At 36.7% G+C, this 17,513-nt stretch overlaps 1 protein-coding gene across 1 annotated transcript; it reads left to right on the forward strand.

Annotated features, from left to right (window-relative positions):
* Positions 1-65: 65 nt before the first annotated feature.
* Positions 66-17,163, forward strand: frs2a (fibroblast growth factor receptor substrate 2a). Its single transcript, XM_043237828.1, has 7 exons — positions 66-272; positions 11,568-11,658; positions 11,883-11,974; positions 12,591-12,777; positions 13,187-13,324; positions 13,414-13,577; positions 14,146-17,163. Exons 3-7 carry the CDS (start codon positions 11,909-11,911, stop codon positions 15,028-15,030), a joined length of 1,440 nt encoding a protein of 479 aa, XP_043093763.1. The 5' UTR covers positions 66-272; positions 11,568-11,658; positions 11,883-11,908; the 3' UTR covers positions 15,031-17,163.
* The last annotated feature ends 350 nt before the right edge of the window (positions 17,164-17,513 follow it).

Genomic DNA, 17,513 nt, shown 5'->3' on the forward strand with positions numbered 1-17,513 from the left:
CTGAATAATCTCATTTCATTTGCAAAAGCGTCTTCACCAGGCCAATCAGGATCGTTAACTTTCCGTTTGCCCGCCGTTCTCCCCGACTATTGGACTGCGAAACATGGATAGATGGAAAAGTTTGACTGTTTTTGGTGTGTGTGAGGGAGTTCGATACGAGCGATGAGTCCCGTGAAGAGATTTCACAGATCTGACTGGAAAAACACTCATTTACTGCGCTCATCTGCACTGTTAACCACTTATTAAACTCAGCCAGTGGAGATATGACTATTGTAAGTACTCATTTACCTCATGTTTTATGAATCAAGTCTCTTCTGCTGTGATTAGTTGTTAGCTGGCTAGGTAATTAGCATAGCAGCCTCGCAAAATAACTTATATAATCCAAATCAACGAAGACTTTGAGTTTCATGTCATATTTTCGTCGATCGGTATGTTATTGTGGTTCAAACACGGAGTTTAAAAGTAGTTTTTCCTCTGACGTAAGTTAATGAAGTATGACATCGGTGTGTTCAAACAGCTTTGATGTGAGAGTGTGTGTTCAGGGAAGAAAACTCTATGCTTGCTTCATATAAACAGTGTTTCATAGAAAAAATGTAAATTAGTTTGTCTATTCATCCCGATGAGTATCAAATACTGTAGGAATATAAAACATGAATTAATTAATTTTTCAGTATTTATGTCAAGTAATACTGGTTTGGTCTATTGGTTTACCATGCCTTTAACTATCATTATATAAAAGTTATATTTTGTGTCTTTTTTTTTTTTTTTAGTCAGATTTTTTGTTTTAAAATATCATAATTCACTAGTCTGAAGATTATTGATTATTCGACTGTGTGATTTTATTAATTACAATTAATTACGACCTCTTATACTTTTGTTTGAAGCAGTTAAAACCTAAAACTATGCAATGGCTTTTAAAAAAAACCAATGGAAAAAACATTAAGATAATTTGTAGAAAGAAAAAAAAACACACCTTAAGCACATAAATAAACATAAGTGGACAATTATTGCCTTTTTGAACGATTTGCCTATGTAACTGTGGCATCCATAATTGTAATTGCGATTAGAAATTTGATGAATCGTGCAGCCCTATTTCAGAGGGTCCTCGAGAGTATGATTATTAATGAATAACCCTGATTATGATCACTGACACCGCTTAACAGTGTCCCTTCATTCACATTTACTGACATTTGCATCGTTAAAGCACACTTTATCAGTATTTCTGAAATGTAAGCAAGGCGGTGCACGCTTAATTTGACTGTAAATACAGCACTTACAGTATCATAACTAACACGGTGTGATTCATAATGCTCATCAGCAGCATTGATCCTCCGACTTCCAAGAATCTCGCCTGAAGCCTGTCAGTGTGTGCTTTCTGAGAAGGAGCGGTCAGTAGTGATGCAGCGCTCGTGTGTGTGTGTGTGTGTGTGTTATTGAATGTTGAACAGTTTCAGTAGCAGATTGCATTGTCTGGTGGGTTATTTGGTGATAGCGAGTCGGCCCATGCAGGTATTGTTTCGCTAAAGTTCAGAACTGGAGATCTTCCACTCGACTTTTTCTAATGGGTGTGGTGCACCGTAGGTCACCACACCTGAATCAAGGCAGAAGACACAGTCATGATTGCACAAAGTCAAGGAGCTGTGGGTGTGATGACAAGAGCCTCACCACCCATAGGATAAAGCTTTGGCAGAAGGCAATAATGCCACATTGTGCTGATGGATGTCAGGTGGAAAAAGCAGAGCAAAGACATGTCCGTTTACACACACTCTCCCTCAAATCTGTGTGTGTGTGTGTGTGTGTGTGTGTGTGTGTGTGTGTGTGTGCTGACAGGGTGACTGTGTTTCTCCTGTTTGCCCAGTGACTCAGCAGAGCTGCCTTTATGGTTTCCCGTTATTGCATTCGACAGTGTCTCTGACGCACTTCGTGCCATGTACTCTTATCAGCAAAAAGATGCTTTGAATGCATTAAGTTGCCAGCATTAATACAAGTATACATTTAAGCTAAATCCTCAATGTCATGCAGTTCGGTGTGAGGTTTGCTTTCATATGTGCATTTAAAGCTTTAATAGTTTATTTCGGGATCGTAAACAAGGCAGTGCACGCTTAATTTGACAGTACAGCACATACAGGATCATAACTAACATTGATCCCACACTGTTTCAACTTAAAAATTGCTAGTAGAAGCTAGTGAAATGGGTTACTAAAAGTCCCCCAAAATAAAAGCGTGGTGTCTATATGCAAAAGATTTAGAGAAAGTTAGCATTCCGTCACTCAGATTCAAATTCATCCAGATCTCCTATTCATTATAATGCTTCCTCGCTAGTGTGAATCAGCAAAGATATCTGCGCAGATCAAGAAGAGTCTCCAAGCCAAAACAGCTCTAAACAAATATGTGGCTGGATTTTGATGTGAGAGACAACAGGAGTTTGACTGGAGGAGACATTCTTGTAGCTATAAGCAAACAGTTATGACGTTAAAACATCTTAATGATAGATTTGTTTCTTACAAACATGCAGCTTTTGTCTTCTCAAGAAGTGCTGTGCATTATTCTGTTTGGACTCTCATTCTCACGGCACCCATTCACTGTAAAGGGTCCGTTGCTTAGCAAGTCATAGAATGCTGAATTTCTCCAAATCCGAGGAAGAGACAACAAAAGAATCCTCATCCCGGATGGAAGTATGAGTACATTTTTAGCAAGTTCGAATTTTGGGTGGACTTCAAATTCAGGATGTAATGTTGTGGCTCTCTCTACATGTTTTATCATCTGCTAATCGTGTTCTTGCTCGTTTAATTGCAGACTTTTTTTCCCCACTCTGTAAAATGTGTTGATTTTGTGGCCGTGTTGAATTGCAGATAATAGAGCAAAAGTTCTGAAGGCCATCCAGTTCTTTTCAGAGGCTCGGTGAAATTGCTTTGCCGCTCTTATGAAAACACTCACAGCAGCTCGGCAGTTTTTCTTTCATTCCTCCATCATAATAGCCATGCTGGAAGAATTGAGCTGAATCATCATCAGAATTATTCAGTGACGCGATGGACAACCAGAACTATTCAGCATTTAGCCTTCAGTTTGATATGAGTTTCTGATTTCATCCAAACAGCAGCTTGTCTTTGTTTAAGGAGCACAGCTCAGCTCCTTTTTAAGAGATATTTACTCCACAATAACAATTTTGTTAATATTGTATTATGCATTAGTGAGAATACTAACTTGTCTGGAAATGTTCCTGCTCTTAATAATCACTTATTTATTATTGATGCTGACGATTGCAGCGATACATTACTATCCTATATTACATATTAGTATTACATATATTATTGTATTACTATTTTGATTTAGATTTTATTAGATTTTGTTTTCACTTAATATTTTTGTGTCTTTTTAAAGATTTTATTTAAAATATTTTTTTCCCTTTTTTATTTAATTATTTTAGCACTTAAAGTTAAACTAAATGAAAAAAGACAAATTATGCCTTGGCAAATAACTGAAATAAACGTAGTATTGTAAGATCAAGGACCTTTTTATACTTTAAGATTTTCTCTTTTTTTATAGTTTAGTTTTATAGTTTAATTATTTTAGTTAAAAACCATGAAAGTATAATCCTGCCATGATGTAAAAAATTTTCTATCACAAAACAATACGTTTTAACAAAATTGTTACAAAAATATATATATAATTTTTAGAATATGTATAATAATTGATATTTATTATTATTATTATTTATTTTCTTTATATATATATATATATATATATATATATATATATATATATATATATATATATATATATATATATATATATATATATATATATATTATTACTACAATCAAAGTGGTCTTTGTTGTTTTGGGGTTCTTCAAAACACACAGGTTTGTGGAGTAAATGAGCGAACTATCCCTTTAAGAAATGACAGAGTGGGAGTTTAAGACTCTCAGGCTTTTCTCTCCCGGGTCATCGGCCGGCCTCTGTGTCCTCACTGACTCAGCTGACCTGTGCTTGATTTCTGTATTTCAGATGGACTTTCTCTATCTCCTCCCCCTTCTCTTGTCCTCTGTTGAGAAGGATCATGCAGTGAGGTCGGCCGCTCTCTTTCTGATCTTGTTCCTCCCACACAAGCTTAAGCTTGTTTCATATGTGAAGAGCTAATAGCTCACTGGAGGCTCCGCGTTTTCATCATAGCATTATTAGATTTATTTACACCGTTTACAAGAAATGTCCACGTCATATTTCACCCCAAAGTGTTAACGTTTTTTTTTTGTTCATAAAGAAAATACTTTGTTTAAAATTTAATAAAAATGTCAGGATGCAAAAAGATTTTTTTAAAAATTTTTTAATTCAAATGTTACTTTTTGATCTTTTTTACAGTGTGTGTGTATATATATATATATATATATATATATATATATATATATATATTTATTTACACTGTTTGTTTAAAAGATAAACTAACTTAATGAACTAATCTTAATAGAAGGTTATTTCTTAATAAATATTTTTATTTTACTTACTTTTATGTTTCATTTTAGGGTGAAATAAGACCTAAAATAGTTTTTGTGACATTACAATAAAAGAAGATGGGATGTCTTATATTATATTGGTTAGTAACTTTGAGATAACCTAAAAGAAAGCTGAAACTAGCTAAAATAAAACGGATTATATCTGTTACAATTAATTCTTTTTTTTAATGGAACACTAATTTAATTTCTAGTAACAATTTTTTTTAATGTAACCATTTTTTTTTGTTATACACACATTTTTGTAATAAGCGTATAGAAGACATGATACACGTGAACTGTTCTGAATACTACTAAATACTAAATATTTCTGCCCAGTAGTAATGCGTCCATTCCTTTTTTTCCCTCTCACCAGAGTTAGTAGAGTTAAAAACTAATCTGCTGCGTTCCTCCCCCGCTCTGACACGCCGTCTCTCTTCCTCTGTGTTTCTGGTGGGAGTTAAAGTAAACTCTGGCGCTGGTTTGAAGTGTGCGAGTCGCTCAGCGTTCACCAGCTGGCCATACTGGGAGCGCTGGGTTACCGGGGTGACCGGGCTGTGTGAGGAAAACCTCACTCACACACACACACACACACACACACACACACACTCTCTCTCTCTTGGATGCCAGGAGAGCACAATATTACTGTACACGCTGGTGAAGAGCTCTCTACCTCCCACCCGTCCCACACACACTCACAGCTGCTCGTACACACACTAACTGCACAACTGCAGGTTTTTTAACAGGAAAAAGTCTTGTTGGTTTAGTAGTGCAGACGGGCTGTGCTTTCTTTTAATGCTTTTGAGGTTAAGCATATCTTCATGCCGTAATCTGTCAAACTCAATGGTTTCTAGCAAGTTATAGGGTAATCTGCACCAAAATAACAGATTTTTATTGAAGAACGATTAAGAACAAACGATATTGGCTAGTTTTTGTCCTTTAAATTCGACATATGAAATATTAGTCGGTCTATGTTTTTATAAAACAGTTCATTGGACCTTTTTAGACAGAAAAAACTTTGCACATGTATTTTTGTTGTGGATCATATAGTTGAATATATCAAGGATGTAATCTAGAATGAGCAAAAGCATGCAATTCGGTGCAGATTGGGTATTTATGTCATTAAATTCTGATGCTTGTAATGTAAATCAATGAGATAACAGTATAGTAGATGCTTGCATAACATAATTGAAACATAAGTGGTCATATCTGCAGTAACGTGTCGTAGTAAGATGTGATTGAAATGATCTAAACATATAATGCCTTCTAAAAAAGAAAAGAAATAAACACTCCTCAGAAGATGTTTTGGAGGAACAGTAAAAGTGAAGCTTCTGGAAACAAATGCTATTCAAAAGATGATCAGATTCGATTCGTCTAGAAAACTGACTGCCGGAGGATCGAGTAAAGATGAACTGCTTCAGTCTAGTGTTCATCTGGGAATATTATTAAAGTTATTCTGATGCTTGATCAAAATCAGTCAAGATTTGACAGCCAAAACACACAAGAAGCACCGGCTGAAGATAGACCTTTTCTACAACAACGCTAAACCTTTTACTTTCAGAGTTTTGATCGCTTGGAGAAGTAGAAAGTTGCGTATCGCATTTCCGAGTCTGTGATCGATAGATCTGTCTTTTGAGCGAGAGCTACAGCTCTTTCCCTCTCAGTCAGCCTCGTGTAATGCCTGTCTGGACGGTTCTGCTGTCAGAGCCATTAAAGTAGAAATAAATCTCTGTCCTAATGAGTGGGTGCGCCCGTGGTGCTTATTCATTGCCAGTTGGAGACGAGCTGTCTGTCATATCTATAGCGCTCCTTCGGGAATAGACGCTTTAAAGCGAGCGTGCATTTCTGCATCCTATTTTTCCAAACCAGAAAGCCCAAGAAAGCCAGCGTTAAACGCTGTTTACATTCCAGTGTGAAGGGAAGGAGTGTATGTGTTTTTCCCAGGGCTGGAATGCGTGTTCAGAGGTGTGGGGTTAGTTCATGCTAATCCTGCACTCATGACTCTCACAGCACATCCCTGATGCATTCCTGCAGCGCTAGCAACACTACGCTCATGGGTTCGATTCCCAGGCCATGCACGGACGCTCGGGATGAATGCATTTGCCAAATATATCTATGCCTAAACTACAGTGTTTAAAGTAGGGCTTTACGTTCTGCAGGAAAAATCCGGATTAGATATTAATGTGATTAATAATAATATTTATGATGTGTGTTTATTCATTGAGGCCACAATGTGAAGTCTTTTTTTGTGCTTATTTTTAGAGCTCCCCATAAATATTTGTGTTAGATATTATGACAAATAATAATATTTACAGTGCAATATAAAAATATTTGTAAAAGTAATGTAAACAATGTAAAATGTATTAGTATTTAAAGCTTCATTTTACAATCATTATTACTAATACACTACTACTACTGTTAATATTATTATTATTAAATATTACTAATATCATTATTACCAGAATTGCGGGACGCTTTGATCTCATCGTTATAGTACAATTAGCAAGATATTTAGGGTTAAAATAGAGAAAATGTTTTTAAATTCCAGTGCAAAGATGCAAATTGGAGGCGTTTTGTGGCCAGAAAAATAATATGTAATGCCATGTTTTAACCACTCTACGCCGTTATGAATGTTTAATAAATATAACCTTCATGTATTTAGCTCTGCTCCAGCTGCTGTGAGTTTTATCGGTCATAATATCTATTGATTTCTTTAATGTTTTGCTTTAAGACATTATCAAACACTCAATGTTTATAAGTTTTGCTTTTTTAAAATATTGAATTTAAAAAGTGTATTTGTACTCGCAGTGTGCTTGAGAAGCACTGAAATGAACAGATTTCAATGCTGGGACTATTGAGCGCTTCATAAAAGCCTTTACTTCTGCATTCCTCACTTTCTATGGAAGCCTATGGGAGCGTCACAACTCTCATTATAACTAATACACTCCTACAAATTCTCCTCCTCCTCCTTATTGTATGAAATAACAAATGAATATTAAATAAATTATAATAAAGGATAAAATAAAGATTAAAACATTTTTAATACAAATTATTATAATTAATAGTTATAATATGCCAGTGCTAATCTCTTATTTTCCAATGGCAAACAAGGAGGCTTTTATTTTGGCAATAAATGAATGATCACAGGGAGTCTTTTGTTGTTGATGAGAGCCGCTTCTAATGAAACCTATGGGAAGCTAGTTTGAAGTACTTTTAGTGGGAGCCATGCTTCACTCTGAAACACGCAGCACGTCTATTTCTTAAATTCAGTCGCAGGCTCTGCACTGAGCTATATCAGGATTTCGATCATGACCGTTTCCAAAAACATAGTTAAAAACCACCCGGAATAAGTCTGAACCTGAAAGTGGCCCGGCTTTCCTCTGCAGAATATTTGCGCGGCCACATACTTCTGAATGCCCTTTTATTTATTCAGCAGATATAAATAGACGTAGTTACGCTGGAATTTGTGAAGCTGTAAATAATAAAGAAGCTACAGTTCAGTTACCTGTCAGAGCGGTGCGTATCATTTATGCCATGGACCGCACGTAATGAGCAAATTGGCAAGACTCTGACGGCTTCACACGGCTGCTAATGCAAGCTCTAAAGTGCTGCTTGAGAGCATCTCCTGACTCATTCTTTCCAGCGCACTGTTTATACTATTAGAATTCTTTACCAAAGCAGAATAAGAGCGCAGTGCTCCAGTGACCCCACACCGTTCCCAGAATGCAAACGCAGTGAGTCAGAGATTGGCCGGTTTGTGACAAGCCTCTGCAGCAGCAGTGCAGGAGGAGTGGGTGAGTCCCAGATCAAGACAGACAGATAGAAAGGCAAAAAAATCTACCTCGGTTTCCACACCCTGTGCCCCGTGGAATGTGAACATTGTGCGGGGGAGAGACACAGTGGCTTCAGTCATTGCACGCTTTCAACACACACACACACACACACACACTCACACTCACTAGTGTAGGGTGTGTGTTTGAGGGTGATGAAGTCAGAGGAGTGCAATCTTACCTGCAGCACTTCCCCTGTGTTTCCAGTGAAAGTGTGTGAGTCGTCGTACATCTAGTCGACTATGTAGTATATATACGTGTCGTGACCCCTCGCATTTCAAAATGAAAAACAATCTCCAGGTTTGCTGTGCTTATTTGTTTTACATAGCAATATGACTATAAAACAATCATAATATTTAGAGATAAAGATAAGGAGAGATTTTATTTTTATATATTATTACAATTTAATATATTTAAAATTGATTATTATGATTTTAATGCTACTATTACTTAAAATAAAAAAAATTAAAATAAGAAGGTTCTATTGTCATGTTTAACTGTACATAATCTAATGACAATATTACAGTATTAATACGGAAAATATAAATTTACATTTACATGTAATGCAAAATATACAGTACTAATATATTTAGTCTTAATTTCATTTTCAAAAATCATTAGCAGCACATAATCATTACATGAAAACAATTATTAACAACTAAATTATTAATGTTTATTTATTTCATACTGTTATTACTAAAGGAAAATGCTAAAAGTATTTATATTGTAAAATGTAAATAATAATCTTTACAATGAGCATGTCTCCAGCATCACTGCATAAGGTAAAAGCAAATTGGTAAAAGGTAAAACTGAATGAACTGTGTGATCCTGATTGGTTGCATCCAGCCTCAGAAGGGTGTTCTGACGCGTGACCTTTGTGAGCTGAGAGTGCTGCTGTAATACGACTCGGGCTCGTGGTTTAGCGGGGTGTTAGCGGGGTGATAATTGCCCAAACATGCAGTAGGCTCTGACTGATGGCTGCTAATCCGGCTGACATGACGCTCTGAACACGTGTGTTTGCTGAGATAGTTCAGGCGGGTTTCAGTTTAATTTCACTCATTTCAGTCTAACCTGAAGTAAATTTCGCAATTACAAAGAAATGGCAAATAACACATTAAATGAATGACATTTTGAAGTACAAAAACTTTTCTCAAATATTCTCCAGTAAAAATATTAAAATAAGACATATTTCTATTGTGATGTTTCATCGCAAAATAATCCGGTATTAAAGAAATCAATTATTACAACGGTAATACAAAAAATGCAATACAAATATTTTAGTCTTAATTTCCTCATGTTCAAAAATCATGTGCTGCTCATGCATTGCAAATAGTTTATTAAATTGTTACTAATTTATGCTGAGCTTGTGCTTGTATTGTGACCTATATTTTTAGATGCATATATTTTATTGAACAGTAATAAATACACACACAAATTCAATTCAACTAAATCCAAAATGTATTTGTGAAACAGATATACAGTAGATGTATAATAAATATTAAACAACCAATATAAATATACATTACTATTTCATAATTGAAATAAAAAATAAAATTGAATACATAATTTTTTTGAAATTAATAATTTTTTTTAGAATTAGAGAAGAAGTTCATTCAAATGGTGTGATTTGTTTTGAATAAGCTTTGAATGAATTTTATTGCCCGAAAGTTATTTATTGAAAGTGTCCATTTAGACATGGATGTTAACCTGACGGGCCGCGAGCAGGATGTGAGCTGTGGTCACATGACCTCCTCGTACCTGCACAGGCTGCCCTCGTGAAATACGACCACATGAAGGAGGAGTGGCGTGTGTAACGTCTGATATGTGAGCGAGCCGTTTGTTTCCTGCAGGAAGATGAGCTGTAAACTAGAGCAGCTTGACTGGAGCTCATCAATTATTCACCTTTCATCCTCATGAGTGGCCATAATGAACTGAGCTGCAGGTCATGCTGCAGATTCATTTTTAACATCTGTTATCTGTTGCCTTTTCTGCTGCTATTCAAAATAAGGCCTGTTTTTCACTTTGACAGGAATGCTAGCATTTTGGTATATCAGGGCAATTTCATCCATCACTGATTATGGCTTTTAGGCGTATTTTAAAGATGGCATTGCATTTAGTCCAGCGTTTTTTGAATGCAACAACATTTCATTAGGAAAACCTCCCAAGAAACGCATCTGATGAATCATGTGAGCCTAATTATACCGTTACGATCACTCGATATATAGCTGGATGTAAGCCACAATGACAGAGACTGAACCAGGCTAATGTTTCTGACCACGGAAGGATCAGATGCAAAAAAAAGTGCTTAACACCACAAACATGCTTTTGTTTAAACCAATGAAAATGTCAAAAAACAAACAGCCGCTAAGGGACGTTCTGGCCTTTTTTCTGGAGATGTTCATGTAAATGTGCTCATGAATTATGAACGTGACACTCAGAATCCAGGCTTTGGATACGCCTGGTTTAAATCTACACTGGGGGAAAATTGATTTCCGTGAATCCTGAACTACCTGATATGTGCATCCCTGACCTACTTATTTATATCAAGACGTCCGCGTCCAAAAACAAGTGTGCTTTTATGTCCAGGGATGGGATTTAGACGTTTTTGAAGAATAAGATGTCGGAAAAAAATGCTAATTCGTTCAATGTAACACAATATTTATGTATAAAACATGCTAAGATTAAGGGAGCATATTTATTTTTTAAGTAAAACATTCGTAAAAACCTAGGATAGTGGCAGTTTTTAAAAACGTAAAATTACAACTAATTAATATTTGAGGTGAAAGTAATTTGTCTCTTAATATGTCATAAAGATTTTGTTGTAAATATGACATTTTAGTGGATGTTTTCTGTAAATTGGGGAAAAGGAATGGGATTTATTTTTTCCTCTGAAAAAAAAAACAAAAAAGCAAAACTTTGTTTAATTTAAAGCAGGGGGCATAATTTAAAGTAGTATTACACCTATTATATTTATGCTTAGACCCTTTTATTTGTCTTTGATCAATATATATATATATATATATATATATATATATATATATATATATATATATATATATATATATATATATATATATATATTTTTTTAATTTTTAAATTTTAAATTTTTACGGATGCATTATATTTATTTAATCTATAATAAATAAATGATTTTGAGTTGTATTTATATATATATATATATATTTATATATATATATGTCTACTCTATTCAGTAGAAACATGAGTTTGTTTTGTGTGTTTTGGTCCACAGGAAGTGGCTCCGTGCCGCGCCGGAGGTGTGATGTTGGTCCGTGACGCCGGTGTGTGTGGACACGAGCACAATCATTGATGGCTGGATGTAGGTGAGCACTGCAGCGCTCTCTGCTGGACCCTCAGAGCAAACACGCGTCTACAGACCACCTCTGTCTCGAAAATAAACAGCCTAGCAAGCACACCACTGGCTCTCAAGTGTTACTTTCTCTTCTCCATCTCATGTCGTCCCTCATATATATATATATATATATATATATATATATATATATATATATATATATATATATATATATATATCTCTTTTTTTTCTCAGGGGTCCGATGGTGTGTTAAAGGCGCCATGGGGAGCTGCTGTAGCTGTCCCGATAAAGAGATCATACCTGACAATCATCACAACAAATTCAAGGTGAGCATCTCTCAGTCTGTCTCTCATATCTCTGGACTAACACATTATTAAGTGCTCTTAGAAGTGCTTACTGTTTGGACAGTTTAAACTACTCTCCATAAAATATTGAACTTACAAATATTAATAATATAAACACACAACTGGAAATGTGGAAATTCTGTAGTAAATAAAACCTCTTCGTTCTGTCGTAAAAAACAAACAATAAAAAATAAGAATTATATATGATTTTTATATTGTATTATCATACACTCATATTTATATTAATCAATTATTGCTGTATACATAATAAAGTGCCCTTATTATGGGTTATGAAAGGTTCATATTTTGCTTTTTGTTCCAAACAAGAGATTCATATGCATGCAAGGTTAAATAACGCCTTATAATTTCCTTATAATATGCATTTATTTTTACATTATTTGTTCAATGGCTCCCAAATGATTGTTCAACGATGAATTTTTCCAAACCCCTCCAAAAGCAGCACCTAGTGGCATAGAATGAATTAGCATTTTCATTCAGACCAACAAGTGGGCTGCAATATGCTACAGACCTTTAGCTCCTGAGAACGAGCTTTGACCGGTCGTGAGTGTGTCTGAAAGCATTTCTATGTTGTGTGTAGGTGATAAACGTGGATGATGACGGTAATGAGCTGGGCTCAGGTGTGATGGAGCTGACGGAGGAAGAGCTGATTTTGCACACGCGTAAACGAGACGCTGTAAAGTGGCCCTACCTCTGCCTGCGTCGCTATGGCTACGACTCCAACCTCTTCTCCTTCGAGAGCGGCCGGCGCTGTCAAACCGGTCAAGGTGATCAGATAAATCAGGCAACCGCTCTCAAACTCTCCCGTCTGCTTCTGGGAGCTGAACTGATGAGCATTGTAGCCAATCACAGTAGGGATAACACAATGTTATCGGACCAATATTGGTCCGTAGGGGGCGCTTTTGGCCTACTTCTAATTATAAACTTTTGGCCTATTTTATCATAAAAATGAAAACTAATTTGCTTATCATTTCTGCACAGTATATGCTTGGTGTTGATTCCAGACAAAAGGAAATATATTATATATATCTGTATCTGTATCATTCAATTCAAAGTACATACATATCCAGTGAGCACGTGAATACAGCGGCCAATCAATGGTGTTCAAGTGTTCTGACACCCCTGCTATCAGATATGGCTGTTACTCACATTCATACTTCATTCTTCTCCTCTCAGGGATATTTGCGTTCAAGTGTGCACGGGCCGAGGAGATCTTTAACATGCTGCAGGACATCATGCACAACAACAGCATCAGCGTGGTGGAGGAGCCGGTGCTGGAGCCCGAGCTTCCAGTGACGCCTCACACTCCCACCAGTAAGAGCTCACACGCGCACGCACACGCGCACACACACTCTCACTCAGACTGGAGGCTCTCATTGACCCCTCCACCCCTCTCTCTGCAGCTCCCGGTTACTCCGTCCCGACGGTAGCCAATGGGATTGGCCGCTACCCTTCATTCGGCGACGCCTCCTCGCGGCCGTCCAGCCGTCACCCTTCGGTGGGCAGCACCCGTTTACCCTCAGTAGGGGAGGAGTCCACACACCCACTGCTGCTCAACGACGAGACCGTACGCAACATTCATGCTAATACTTGTATATATGTATATATATATATATATATATATATTTTTTATAAATGAACATAAATGTATCTATGTATACATTTATGTATGAATCTAAATAAATAAACAACATAAATTTTATACATTTATATGTATTCATAAATATTAATGCTGTCAAACTAAAATATTCACAAGTATTTACATTTGTTATATATAAATATATTATGTTTTATTTTTATATGTATATAATTACATATATTACAATAATATATATATATATATATATATATATATATATATATATATAAATATTTCAAACGTTTTAAATTTTCATGCATGAATTTAAAAAGATAGAAAACTAATAATATAATTGTTGTTTTAGATTTTAGAATATTAAATAACATTTAAATAAAAGATTTTATATTTTATATGCATGTAGTGAGTAATCTTTTTGTATTTCAGTAGTAAAGTATAATATGTAAATTAAAAAAAATAAATAAAATTTTTAATTGATTGATTAAAGCACTATATATTTTTAAATGGATGATTTAACGTGTCTCTGACGTCTGTGCAGGTACACACTTATGTCAACACCACGGGTCTGCAAGAAGAGCGGCGCTCTCGCAGCACTGGCCACGCCCCTCTAGAGCTCCGGACCTCCAATCCAGAGAGCGCAGCCCCAGCCTCGCCCAATGAGCTGGAGCCCAGCGTGCTTCTGGAGCCGGAGGCCGTCAAGTTTGTTTTGGGCCCCACGCCGGTCCAGAGACAGAGACAGCGAGATCTGGGCGAGCCGGACACGGCGGTGGGCTCAAACACTGACGCCGCTTCTCCAGTAAAGACTGTAAACGGCGGCACGGACTGCGACACGGGCTACGACAGCGACGAGCGCAAAGAGACGCCGCACGAGACTCTTAACGGCGGGTCCGGAGCGAGGCGCATCAGACCACCCGTTCCTCTCCCAGACGCCCACAACGCTAACAACTCAGCCCAGCGGCGCCCGGCGCTGCTCAACTACGAGAACCTGCCGGCGCTGCCGCCCGTCTGGGAGACCCGCAAACCCAGCAGCGAGGCGGAGGACGAGGACGGACTCAAATCTCCGTCTCTGAACGGCTTCCACTCGTTCGATCACAATTACGTGAACACGGAGAACGTGACGGTGCCGCTCAGCGCACACAAACTCCACAGCGCTCAGCCCAGCGTCTTCAGCTTCGACCTCCGCCGGCTCGGACAGCTCAACTACATCGAGGTGGAGATGGACAAGGTGTCGGACTCCAGCGGGCCGCACACCCCCAAGACGCCCACCACGCCGCTGCCGCCCACCCCCACGCGCCGGACGGAGCTGTACGCCGTCATCGACATCGAGCGCACCGCCGCTATGTCCAGCCTGCAGAAAGCCCAGCCGCGGGACGATGGCACGTCCAGAAAAACACGACACAACAGCACCGACCTGCCCATGTGACCCAGCGGCTGAGCTCCACAAAACACGAGGTCTAGGTCACGTTTCACTACTAAACACCTCGATCATCAGATCCCCCGCTTTATACATGCAAACTCTAAATAATTAAGCTGCATTCATTTGAACAAAAATGAAATATTATTACAATTTTAAAAAAGTAATTGATTAAATAATTAATTGATGGATTTTCAGCATCATTACTCCAGTCTTCAGTGTCACATGATCCTTCAGAAATCAATCCCTCAGCTATTATCAGTCAGTATTGGCGCTCAGCTATCAGTTTATATAATTATCAATGTTCGACAAACAATTTTTGCTGCTTAAAACGTGAAAACCATGATGCATTTCTTTTTTTGCAATTCTTAGAAGAATAGAAAGTTGAAAAAAAGTGCATTTATTTGAAACAGAAGTTTTCATCAATTTAATTTACCATTGTGAAATAAAAGCATTATTATTATTAATAGTAGTAGTATTTTTTAGTGACTACAAACTTCTAAATGGAAATATGTCAGTTTCTGCAAATAAATATTGAGCAGACAAACTGTTAAGACTGATAATAAAGGATCACGTGACCCTGAAGACTGGAGTAATGATGATAAATTCAGCTGCGCATCACAGGAACGAAATACTTTTGACCATATATCTGAATATCAAATAGTTATTTCAATAAGTAATGATGTTTCAAAATGGCACTGTGCTTACTGTATTTTTAATCAATGAAATGCAGCCTTGATGAGCAGAAGAGGCTTCATCGAAAACAAGTTCTTCAAACACTTAAGAAGCTTCAGTTTCATATAAATATATTTGATTTGGGGTGAAATATGACCTAGAAGTGAAATGTTTTGTGAGATTTGTTCATATATATATATATATATATATATATATATATATATAGTACTTTACAAGTGCACTGATCTGCATTGATTCACTCAACACACGCAGGTCTGAAGCGGTCAAACAGGTACAGATGAGTTCAGCAGACCTCATTCACAATGCTGTGATCTTTTACTCTCTATTTCACAAGTACAGAAGTGGTGGAGATTCTCGTGGTTGATGTAAGTCACTCATTTTGCACTTGAGAGCAATAAAAGATGCTCACTACGGTATTCTAGAGTCACTTTAAACGGCCGCTCTCCGTCCTCAGCCCTTCTGTTAGCGTCGGGTGCTCTCACAGGGAAATATAATCACAGTCTTAAAAAGATTGCAGCCTACACTGTTTTAAAAAATATCTTTGCATAAAAGTTTGCAAACTATAGTGTTATTACACATGAAAGAATTCAAATGTTACTTCAATTTGAGGTTCCTTGTATAAAAGTCAGAAATAAAAGTTTCTTTTTATGTAAAATTCCCAGATTTTTATACAAATATCAATATTAATTTGGCATTTCTTTTCTGGGTTATTTTGTGACGGATGCAGAGAAATCACAAGCTCCAATATTCTTTCTTTTACAACTTAAAGCAGCGTATATATATTGATAATATTGAAGCTCATGAGTGCTTTCAGAAGGAGCTGGAGGACGTGTGCGGTGCTGTAAATGTGATTGTCTCGCTCGTCTGCGCGCTCCCATCTTTCCAAACAAGCAGACGCACCGATCTAGACAGCCGCTTTATGTAAAGTTTCTATTGTAAAGTTTATTGTATGCTTGAGTTGCATTATTATCACGTTATTTTCTACCTTTTTGAGAGAGTGTGCAAATATAGGAACGTTCACATGTACAAAACGACACTTAGTAGTTTTAGAAACAAATGAAATGAGTGTAAAAATCAAGATCATTTGCCAAATCTGAGGAACGGAATGATTGTTGGGATCTTTTAGGGGTGTGTGTGTGTGTGTGTGTGTGTGTGTGTGTGTGTGTGTGTGTGTGTGTGTGTGTGTGTGTGTGTGTGTGTGCGGTTACATTCCTTTGCGAGTATTTCACAATTATGGACATCGTACTGAAACTAGTTTTGATATTGCATTTGATATATTGGGTATTGATATCAGTTTAGTAAAATGTTTGTATTTAAAAAAAAAAAAAAAAAAAAAAAAGACAGAATATTGTGTATTTTGTGATATGTACACCATTACATCCCTGCCATCGGTGCCAACTCTATTTTTGTAGCATGGCAAAAAAATCATTAAAAAATGAAATGAAACTCGTGACTGTTTCTTGAAGTCTCTGTTAGAAGATTCACCTCAAAAACCTCAATAGTTTTAGTATTATTGAGCTTTTATTAACATTTTCCTAATACAATTTATCAGTATTTTGAATTTGTTTTCACTTTTGTTTTGCCATTTTCATTTTAGTTTGTGTTAAAGTCTTTTTTATATGTCTATATCATTTAATTCAATTATATTTCAGTTTATTATTTTAGTAAAATCAAGTTACACTAAAATAAAATGAGCAATACTGCATTACCAACTAGCTGGAATAAAGTTTTTATATTTTAGTTCACTTTTTTTAACTGTAAGGGTAACCTGAAGGGTTTATAATCTCAGTGTCATC

The sequence above is a fragment of the Puntigrus tetrazona genome, chromosome 4 (genome assembly GCF_018831695.1).
Source record: "Puntigrus tetrazona isolate hp1 chromosome 4, ASM1883169v1, whole genome shotgun sequence".
NCBI classification, from domain to species: Eukaryota; Metazoa; Chordata; class Actinopteri; order Cypriniformes; family Cyprinidae; genus Puntigrus; species Puntigrus tetrazona.